Source organism: Acanthopagrus latus, chromosome 5 (assembly GCF_904848185.1).
Source record: "Acanthopagrus latus isolate v.2019 chromosome 5, fAcaLat1.1, whole genome shotgun sequence".
Lineage (NCBI taxonomy): Eukaryota > Metazoa > Chordata > Actinopteri > Spariformes > Sparidae > Acanthopagrus > Acanthopagrus latus.
Genome location: NC_051043.1, coordinates 13658728 through 13670504, shown reverse-complemented (window position 1 = coordinate 13670504; position 11777 = coordinate 13658728). Strand labels below are relative to the sequence as shown.

At 41.8% G+C, this 11777-nt stretch overlaps 1 protein-coding gene across 1 annotated transcript; it reads right to left on the bottom strand.

Moving 5' to 3' along the window:
- Positions 1 to 727: 727 nt before the first annotated feature.
- Positions 728 to 5795, bottom strand: LOC119020103 (RING finger protein 223). The gene is made up of 3 exons (XM_037099211.1): positions 5494 to 5795; positions 3352 to 4264; positions 728 to 2781 (listed from the first exon to the last, which is right to left on the bottom strand). Exons 2-3 carry the CDS (start codon positions 4101 to 4103, stop codon positions 2556 to 2558), a joined length of 978 nt encoding a protein of 325 aa, XP_036955106.1. The 5' UTR covers positions 4104 to 4264; positions 5494 to 5795; the 3' UTR covers positions 728 to 2555.
- Between the last annotated feature and the right edge of the window lie 5982 nt (positions 5796 to 11777).

Sequence of the window (11777 nt, the reverse complement as noted above, 5' to 3'; positions counted from 1 at the left end):
AAGCAGTAAAGAGGAGTGTGGAGGGTTGTATAAATTGAACAAAACTAGAGACAAAATCTGACATGTCATACGAATACATGTTCCCCCAAAATGAAAGGTATGATCACACGTGTTTTGAATAACATGTGTTTCCGCTAGTCAGATGTTACTGATCCAAGTCCTCTGCTCTGGGATAACATGCTTTGTAGTACAGGTCCAACTGGAGCCTTTACTCCTCACTCATACCTCTCTTCAGCTGCTTTCTGTTCCTGAATGAAAGGGATGGATGGCTTTACATGCTGTGCAGGTTGTAAGATCATCAGCTCCGTAAACAAAATTTACCTGACACTGTGGCATTAAACGTCCTACAGGCCCATTCTCCACCAGCAGAGGGAGGCTTTAGTACACTGAACACCTCAGTAAAACAACTAGAGGCGTCTGTTCGGCGTGCAGTCGTGTACCCTCTCAGCACCAGTAGTGTGTTGTAAAGTCATGATTGTTTGAAAATCTTAAATCTTTTTCGATTCAAGTTCTTCAGAGTACACTTTCTCTAGAACTCTGCTGGTCACTGGATTAAAAAGTTACATTTTTGGAAAAAAAAAAAACAAATGATAATTGCATTTTATATTGTATACATAATATAGACAGTTTTAGATACTGTAGCAGTGTGGATACATTTAATTTTTTAAATAATTTTATAGATACATGTCCCCTTTCAGTTCAAAACTTAGTGAGAAAAGACAAAATGTATAATTCAAAAAAAGGAATTTATTCAAGTTCAACATGAAGCAAACATGGTGATAGAGCTAGCTTCGCTAAAACAGTTTTATAAATATATAAAATTATTTATTTTACATTGCACAGTAAAACAGGTCAGAGCCTAAAAACAGTAAACAGTTTCAGAAACAAGGAAGACAAACATTGGATTAAAATATTTTCTCAGTTTTAGTCAGAGATCACATATTTGTTACAAAAGGCAAATCATCTTCTTAAAATATATTATACTGGATGAACTTCGGGCATCACCATGAAGGTAGCTTCTGCTTTCAGGTCCTGTTTGATTTGCAAGTCAAAGTATTTTGGGGGGGAAGTTTTGCTAGAGGGCAATTCATGATTGTTTGAGGTAAAGTGCATCACCGACAGTTATAACATGATCAAGCGTCTCTCTGAACAGGATTCAGCTGGATTCAAACACACAGTCCTGTACTCAATACCAGTGAAGCACTCTGGGACTGTTCCAACTATCGGAGGCTCCTGCAGTCTCTTACAGACGAGCTGGCAGGCTGAACGCACTTAGAATCACATACTGAGCCCAAGCTTATTTCAGGAACTTGATTGAGGAGTTGTGTTTTTTTGTCCAGGTTTTGATCAGTTGTGTGGGTAAAAAGTTTCATGTTTCAGCATCTGTAATAATCCATTGACCTACTGCAGCTGTGGCTCAGGTCATTTGCATGGCTCCTGTTTACAGCATCTGATTAGACCCAGGGGCAACAGACTTACGTAAACCGCGGGCAGTTTTGAAAAACAACGTTAAGTGCTTTAAGCTGCCAGAGCAAGTTATAACAGGAGAATGAGAAAAAGGCGCCATCTTGTGACAGGTTTATGCAATCGTATGTTTAAACGGAAACCACAGGCTGGTCACAAGCCTTAGTTCAATATTATGTTTAAGTGACAAAATGTTTTGATGGAGGCTTGATTCTCAAAGTGAAAGAAGAGAGTACTTCAAAAGCTCTGCAGCTGGAGGGGAGCCATCAGACACTTTGCCCTGTGGTTTATACAAGTCAGTTGTTGGATGGTATTCTTCAAGGTGGCACTTTTTTCCCCCTTTATTGCAAACAACCTTCAGATAAGCCATCTTGTATAACTGGAGTTTCAAGACATACATTTTTTCCCCAAAACTGAGGCAAATAACTGAAACATTTGGCAAAGTGTTAAGAGGCTTATTATGTTCCAGCGCTTCCCCACATCTGCCTTTACCTGACTGCCATTTTGTGACTTGAACCAATGAAAATGAGCAGGAAGTTCTGCTGTTAAGTATTTTTGAAAACGGTAAGTTAATCATTTAAAGCTTTTGGCCCAAGTACTGTAAAGCAGTAGAGCGCAGCTCCTCGGCATCCTAAATACTACTACTGCAGCCGTTACATGATTGTCATTTTGTACCTGTGAGCAATGTACATGAAAAGTACAATCTTTTCAGACATATGCATGATTATCTGAAACTTTTGGCACAAGATAAAAGCAGATTCAATCCCACCGCATCTCATTTTCAGAGCTACTTTCTCAGCTAAGGTGTGAGTCTCAATCCCCTTTGATTCCCACAGTGTTAAATTTAAGAGCTCATCCTCCATGTCCTGGCTTTAGTTGCCTCTCGTTGCACAACAGCTTGGAACGATGGGTTTTATTGCACATCTGGATCTGTTTCCATCTTTTCACCGCAGCGGTGAAACAGATGTCACTCATTAACTACATTCAGATATAAAATTCCCTCGAGATTGTGGAATTTTACAGTTTTGTCTTTTTCCATCACAGGAAAAAAAAGCAGGAAGAAGACTTGATGTGATGTAATGTGAAGTTACTCACTCCTTGCTGGTGACGATGAAAATGATGATGCCAGTCAGCAGCACCATCATCATCACCACAGACGTCAGGAGGAAGGCTCGGCACATCGGCCGGCCTGTCAGTCTGAACAGAGCTCCGCCTGCCTCACTGCCATCCTCGGAAGACGGGCTGGGCAGCCCCACATCCAGAGATCTCACAGACGCCAGCGACCTCCGAGTCCAACGACGACGATTTTCAGTTGACCTTAACGAGAAACAGAACGTTAATGACCAAACAGAGCAGCGTATTCTGTGATGGTTCTATTGAAATCCTTCCGTTCAGAAGAAAAAATAGGTTAGTAAAATGAGCTCTGGTGGAACTTGATCTGTAACTATTACAATATTTTTTTTTGGCCAAACAAATGTCCTGCAATAAACCAAACTTCTGACCTGTGAAAAATCTAACTCCAATCCAATAACATTTTCCTGATTTAGGTATTTCTTCCCATGTACAGCAATCACGTAATGACACTGTAAAAAGTACGCACCATAGTGGTGTAATGGTGCTGATATAACTGATGGGCAGAGCTCAGTTACTTCAGAGAGAATCAGAAAGTGAGGAAGGTAGTTGGCAAATGTGTTTAAACGGAATGCGAATACAACTTTAAAAACACAGCATCTTGTCCATGAACACTTCAGCCTACCTGAGTCACCAGCAATGAAGGTTACTTTAACAAAGAAGACAACTCCCATGATCCCACACTGCTTACGTAACAAATTGTGCATTTAAAGGCTCAACAGAAGACTGAATTCTGTCTCCAGATAGGTTTCTTACCTTTTGACCTGAAGCTTCCCTTTGTTGCGGAGGAAGCGGATGCTGTAGACCCTCTGCATGGCGGCCGGCAGGTAGGACAGCACGCCCGAGTCTGTGGCCAGTCTTGGGAGCCCGAGGGTGGGTAGGGGCGTGAGGCCGCGGCAAAGCGGACACTGGATTGCACTGGGCTCAGCCGACTTGATGTTAATGCGTGCCAGGCACTCCAGGCAGAATGTGTGCTTGCAATTCAGCATCTTGGGACAGCGGAAGATGTTGTTGAACTGGCTGAAGCAGATGGCGCACTCCAGGTCCGGGCAGCTGTCCTCGGAACACTGAGACTGGAGAGGAGACGGGCCGAGGTCTGGGGAGGGGATGATTACCGACAACTGGTAGGAGGGGGGTGTGGAGGGGGCAGGGTAGGGGTTCACTGTTGATGGAGTTGGGGAGGTCGATCGGAATGGAGCTAGCCAGGACTGAGGCCTGGATCCCAGGCTGAGGCCTGACTCCGAGCCTGGAAGCGGTATGCTGGAGTAGTCTGGTGATGGGAGCAGGTTGTGACCTCCATCTTGGTCTGATGACGCCTGATGTGGGGAGTTATGGCTCAAAACTGTCAGGTAGCTATGATCTGTCTGGATGAGAGGAGGAGACTGTAAGGTGGCTGACAAAGGTGGATTCTGGGAATCATCAGATGGGTCCGGAGGTGAATATGGAGCTGCAGCAGTGATGTCATCGTATGGGCGAGAGTCCAAGTTTGTGCTGCTGTAGGGATTCATGACTGCAGGGCAGACGTACGGAGGAGTGATTAAGAAGAGGAGGGTGAAGCTGCGAGGAGACAAACGGATGGAGGACGTAGAGCCTTCAGCAGTCAGCAGGATCACGGGGCATCAGATATGGAGGATGAAGGAACGATGAAGATGCTCCTTGTACAGCTTGTCTTAAAATCAGAAAGCAAATCCAAACATGAAGACAATGCACTGCAAACAGGATTCAATTTATATATAATCGTTAAATGACCAGAAGTATGTGGACACAGCTCAGTTTATCCTCATTTCATGTAGGCCATTCAGCTCCAGTGAAATTCAACATGTTATACAGCAGTTGTTTCCAGCAGTCTGGAAACTTTAAAACGTCATCCAATATGCCCATTAATTAATACTGAATAGACGCCAAGACTCTCTATGAAACCAAACTTGGGTTTCTTTGAAGTTTGTCTCACAGGACAGAAAGTACCTACCTCCACTTATGGAAAACAGTCGATTCTAATACATTAGTCCGTTAGACTTAACTAGAGACCTCCCCCCTGGCTGGTGCTAGTTTAAGTAAACACTGGATAGTGGTCTGTGTCTGAATGAGCAACTGTACAACACAACTGGGCTCTTGTTCCAGTCTAGAGGGTGTCAAGAGATTATTTGCATTGTGCGGTACACTTTTCTTTAATGGAAATAAAATGCAAAGCAGGCTGGCCTTGTGTTTCTGACGCTGACAAACATACAGCAGGGATCACCTCTACTCTTACCACAACCAGGAATGCAGAAGTTTTGCTGTATCATGGAGGAAGAGACCATCTTCCAAAAAGGTCAACAAATTAAAACAAATGTGCAATCTGTCATTCTGCATTACACTGACACATATAATTGAGCATTTCAAGGTGTGTAAAATTAAAGAAGAAACCAAAAGCTGGGATGGATGGACAGATGCACAGCACAACAGGTCATTAGGATTTTTCATTATATTTACTTCCTGCGTCAATTTTGTTTGGGCCCATAAACTGTGAAAAGGAAAAAAATGCCAAAGAACTCAAATGAGTGGGATTCAATCATTATCTGGTTCAGACAATTTTCTTTTAGCGTAATATAGCTCTGGTTTTTAAGACAGAAACTCGTGTTTTCAGGAGACACGTGCAAACAGATAACCTATGATGGACAGAAGCACCAAATGAATCCATTGTGGGGGTAACTCCACTATAAATTGCATTTTCGTCAAGGTTATTAAAAGCTTTGTTGGCAATCATCCACACCGAATTTCCCCCCAGACCCACATCATTTGTAAAATATCTCAAGTTTGTTCGTATGTCCAACGAGAGTGGCCTCAGTACGTAGTCAGGAAATAAAAGTAAGATTTCAGAATGAAGTCTGGCACGCGAGCAGAAAGCCCGGCCCTCACCTTGTCTTGTTTGGTTTTTTTTGTTTTTTTTTTGTTACAGCCGCCGCTGGTCGACGTCCCGCGTCCTTCCACACCACACCATCATCATGTCGGTCACTGGCACGGACTCCCTCGGAGCTCGGGTCAGACCGAGCCAAAATGGTGTGTTTGTCTTTCAGAGCCCAGCTTCTCTCTTTCCCTCCGCGACAGTGACTCGTCATTTGAATAGCTGAATAAACGAGGAAACGGAGCAGTCAAATCACCTGCTGGCATCGCGCGCTCCGGGCCGTATTTGAAGGCCAGCACACCTGAAGACAGTGACGTTGATTAACGAGGAGACACTCATCTACACAGCAGGCACCACGGATCATGTATTTCTCTGTGTTTGTTACAGTATTCTTTCTGCTTTAATTAACAAAACACCACTTTAGCTGTGAAATGGCAGTTACAGCCTCATTCAATAGCCTCAAGTAATAAAGGGGGGGTTTAAAGGGTCACTCCACCAATTCCCCACACTGAGTGTTGACAGGTCTTGGGGAGTATTTCAAAACTGGTGTAAAGCCTTTTGGAGCTACAGAGGAGAATGTGATTATGATAAAATGTCTCCAGTGATGTTGCTCAGTGGCCAAGTTGCACTCTGGGTGATGTAGGAGTCAAGTTTTGAAAAGGAGGAATAATGTGCAGAGTAAAAAATGAGGCGATATCTCTGGTTATGCTGTATCAATTTGATCTTTTGTTTTTAAGCTGTCCTTAATGAGTCCAACACTGTGATTGGAGTGCAATGAAGGCCGCCGCTGCTGTTTGACAAACATTTATTCTGCTTTTTTCACATGTGCAGTAGTACGCGTTGTCCCTTAAAAAAAACTCTTAACCTTAGAAATTATGTCACTCCTCTATTAATATAATGTCGCTGCAGTTCAGGAAGATAAAACTTACAGCACAACTGTCATAGCAACTCCTGGTTTATATATACACTATATTACCAAAAGTATTCGCTCACCCATTCAAATGATCAGAATCAGGTGTTCTAATCACTTGGCCTGGCCCCAGGTGTATAAATTCAAGCACTCAGGCATGCAGACTGTGAAACAAGACATTTGTGAAAGAATGGGCCGCTCTCAGGAGCTCAGTGAATTCCAGCGTGGAACTGTCATAGGATGCCACTTGTGCAACAAATCCAGTCGTGAAATTTCCTCGCTCCTAAATATTCCACAGTCAACTGTCAGCTCTATTATAACAAAATGGAAGCGTTTGGGAACAACAGCAACTCAGCCACGAAGTGGTAGGCCACGTAAAGTGACGGAGAGGGGTCAGCGGATGCTGAAGCGCATAGTGCAAAGAGGTCGCCGACTTTCTGCACAGTCAATTGCTAGAGAGCTACAAACTTCATGTGACCTTCAGATTAGCCCAAGTACAGTACGCAGAGAGCTTCATGGAATGGGTTTCCATGGCCGAGCAGCTGCAGCCAAGCCACACATCACCAAGTGCAATGCAAGGCGTCGGATGCAATGGTGTAAAGCACGCCGTCACTGGCCTCTAGAGCAGTGGAGACGCGTTCTCTGGAGTGATGAATCACGCTTTTCCATCTGGCAATCTGATGGACGAGTCTGGGTTTGGAGGTTGCCAGGAGAACGGTACATTTCAGATTGCATTGTGCCAACTGTGAAATTTGGTGGAGGAGGAATTATGGTATGGGGTTGTTTTTCAGGAGCTGGGCTTGGCCCCTTAGTTCCAGTGAAAGGAACATTGAATGCTTCAGGATACCAAAACATTTTGGACAATTCCATGCTCCCAACCTTGTGGGAACAGTTTGGAGCGGGCCCCTTCCTCTTCCAACATGACTGTGCACCAGTGCACAAAGCAAGGTCCATAAAGACGTGGATGACAGAGTCTGGTGTGGATGAACTTGACTGGCCTGCACAGAGTCCTGACCTGAACCCGATAGAACACCTTTGGGATGAATTAGAGCGGAGACTGAGAGCCAGGCCTTCTCGACCAACATCAGTGTGTGACCTCACCAATGCGCTTTTGGAAGAATGGTCAAAAATTCCTATAAACACTCTCCTCAACCTTGTGGACAGTCTTCCCAGAAGAGTTGAAGCTGTAATAGCTGCAAAAGGTGGACCGACATCATATTGAATTCTATGAGTTAGGAATGGGATGGCACTTCAGTTCATAGAATGAGTAAAGGCAGGTGAGCGAATACTTTTGGTAATACAGTGTATATCAAAATGCACTGTTCATCAAAGTGGACCTCCAGATATTAATGTTGTATTTAGGATCAGTGCTATAAATGTATTTCATCATTTAGCTGAATTGATAATATTGTTGTGGATATTGATGGCATGAAATGAATAGCCAGGGATGACGGCTTACCTGCCGTTTTGCTGTTGTTTTATCTGAGGGCATGCTTAAAAACTGCATATTTCTCTCCTCTTTATATAATCTCTGTAAAATTCAGGAGAGCAGAAATCTTTACACATTGTGAATATTAAAGTACATTCTTGAATATGATTTTTCTTTATCTGCAAATCATTTAAGCAAGATATGTAGGCTAAAGTTTGAAATCCCATCAGTGGTTGATTTATTATATGATTTTATTATCCTCTTCTAAACATATGTCAGTCTTGTAGATGTGAGATGTCCATGTCTCTGTCACGTTAGAAGCAAATGAATAAGTTATGTTTTGTAGGGGTGGGCAAATCGATCCAAAAATATTTATATTACCAATACTACATATTCCTTTTGTATATCAATACAAGCATCAATTGGATCGATATAAAGGGACAATTTAAGCTTGACTTTTCTACATTGTGATCATTTATTTACCCGTTTCATCAGACATGACTGGAGTCGGTAGGTATAGGAAGAGCCATGCGACCAATAGAAAAGTATTTTAATGCGCATTTGCTAAACTGAACCAGATCATATCCTTTCTTTGCTGTACTCGTCTGTATTTTGTCCACCTCAGTCTGCCACAGAGTTGTTCTCTACAGTGTGAGCATTTCACATCATGTGCAGGTGAAATTGTAAGTGAGGGAAAAAAGCATTAAAACAATTGGGCTGAACCACTGCCAGTGTGAGTGAGTGTGAGTTTTTTCTACCTGGGTTCACTTTGTAAGAGCTATTGCAGTAGTAGTGTTTGTAATTCTATGCTATCATTTTGGTAAAAGTCCAGTGGAAACAGAAAGCTCTCAGGCTGCCTACATACACACACACACACCACACTACATCACACTGACACCGCCCAGTGTTACACTAGTCATTAGGTAAACACAGAATAAGTGGTATTAACTCTCAATATGAATTTGGATGTCCAGTGTTCCCAAATTAGAATGGATTATGGGTCAAGTTATTAAAGAACTGGACAACTCCAGCAGACAGTATGGGCCTAAGTTGATCTATGATAGATATTTGCCATTTGGAGTTTGCAAGTACTGAGTCTTACAAGTCGGGCCCCCAAACCCTGGTGTATAACTTTGGGTTAAACATTAACTGATTAACGCCTCTGTACAGTATCCTCCCCTCTCTGCTTTGATAATGATCGGGGTTAGTGCAGGGTTTTTTGCAGTGTACGAAGCAGCAAAGAGGATCTCAACTGGTGAGTAGACACAACTGAATTATATTTTCAAACTAACAAATTCATATAAAACAATGTGTAGGCTATTTGGAAGAAAGAGAACGTTGTTGTAAAAGTAAAAATGTCTTGTCTCTAATCCTCAGGTGTGTGCTGACTATTCAGGACCGCTGATTAACTGCCGTGTTGTTACTACGGTAACTGCATGGGATGAGTTGACAGGATTATCTTTTTCTTGCAATGTACTTTCAAAAACCCATGATGGACGACCCAGACATGATAAATAAAGGAAGTGTTCTCTTTGCATAATTCTGAAGACATTTTCCAAACTGGTCAAACAATATGGCTGAAAGTTATAATTTTCAGCACCCCCATGTGAGAGGCTCCCATCTGTATATAAAATTTACTTTATGCTTCTATTAAACCTCAGATCTTTGAAAAAAACTGACTAAAATACAGGGACTTTCGAAGTCTCTCTTTCTCTCACACACATACACACACTTCAGAAACAGTCTGAGATCATTCACCTCTAGGTGGCACTACAGTACAGATAAAATTCTACTGAAAAAGCTGGCAAAGCTCTTTCAGCACAGACGTTTTCTAATGAAACAGCACTATTTACCAAACTATGATAACATCAGTCCATAAAAGCAACTGCAGCAGGAACATGTGGATGAGAGCCTTCAAAAACTCTTCTAACACCAAAACAATCCACCGGAAACGTTCACATTCACATTCACATTCCATAGTGTGCATGTTAAAACCATTAGTGATCATCAGATTTTGCTGGTTACAGTGAAAAGGCTCAACTGTTTCAATGATCAAGAGTAGTCTCTATACAAAACCCACAACATAAATGAATTCAGAGCAATACACACAATGAACAGGTCGATGTCTTTAGGTATCTGGGCACTGACATCGACCACTCCCTGTCCTAGACACAACATGCAGACAGTGTCCACAAAAAGGCTCTACAGCGCAGTTTTAACATCTCCCTTGGAATTCTAATGATGGCATAGCGGTGGCTCATTGAATCAGTCCTCACATTTAACATTGCATCCTGGTACAACTTTCACACTGAAAAAAGCAAGAAAGATGGTCTTATGGTCACACTTGCATTAAATGGAATATGAAACATTCACATTCAGTGGGAAAGCAAATCTGCACCTTGGCTTTGTCTGGACTTCGACATTGGTGAAATAGTTTTCTCAGCGAAGTTGCAGCCACAACCAATAGCAAAGATCTTCATGTGGCTGACCCCTCAGACGGACAACAAACCAGCAAACTGAGCATGCTTTCACATATGTGCGACTGTCCCATAACAATTTCATCAGTAAATGATGGCATTTAGACATACACTCAAATTTCATTTATTTAATGATTAAGGAGTTTTCAAGTTTGGGGGATTTTTCTCCTACAGTCTGGTCTGGGACAATAATGTCAGGCATGTCATTTTTCCTCTGACTTTCTGACCTCAGTCATGTATAATCGTGTATTTCTTTGACTATGTCTGTCCACTGTTGGCTTTTCTAATTCAGTGTTTTTTTTTCAGGTGAATGACTACACCATGATTCTGTTCACTGCGGAGTCAGATCCTAACTCTCCAGATGTTGTCAACTACATACATCAGAACCAAGACATTAAGAAGCTCTGTCAAAGATTTGGAGGAAGATATGTTGTTCTCAACATCAAGGACAAGCAGCAGATTCCAGAGCTGTTGGATACTGTAGAAAACATGGGAGGTGAAGGAGCCAAATGCTTTACAAAGGACATAACACACAAATTACAAATATCACAGTATGTTTTTTATATATAACAACCAAATCAACATCAATACATACGTGTATTTGTACTTTTTTTTGTATCTTGTGGAAATTAGCTTTTTTTTTATTGATTTATTTTTTTACCATTATTAGTGGGGAATGTAACCTTGCTGTATTCATCCATTCACCTGATTATGTAAAGAAAACCTAATGGTAATCAAACACAGAGTGATTCTGATGATGCATGATGTTTTGAATGTAACTTGTTAACAACAAGATGATGTCAATCAGATCTTGGTGTGCGCTGGAACTTTTTTTGGCCCACTGTAGTTAACCCTGGACCAACTAGCATCCAGAGGAGTGGCACTGCTGTGCTCGGGGTATCTTCAGTTCTTTAGATAACCCAAATATGAGGACACATCTACTGATGACAATAATGTGAGATCTAATCAAAAAATTAACTTTAGTACAGAAGGTAAACTTAATCAAAAAGGAATATTGATTGTGCAGATAAAGAATTATAAATGAAACACATTTGAGTAAATCCAGTGAACTGATCTATTGCAGCAGTAGTAGCATTTGCACTTCTATGCTGTCATTTTGGTAAAAGTCAAATGGAAACAGAAAGCTTTGAGGCTGCATACACACACACCACACTACATTACACTGACACTGTGAGCCGCTGTATTTATTGGTAAACACAAAACAAGTGATATTAACTCTGGATGTCCAGTGTTCCCAAGTTGAAAAAGTCCATGTCCAAAGTCCAAAAATGGCTTATGGGTCAAGTCATTAAAGAATTGGACAATTCCAGCAGACAGTATGAACATATGTTGATCTTTGTTAGATGTTTGCCAGTTGGAGTTTGCAAGTCCTGAATCTTATCAGTGAGTAACAGGCCTCCCAAACCCTGGCGTACAACTTTGGGTTAAACATTAACTGAGATCACGTCAGTACAGTGTCCC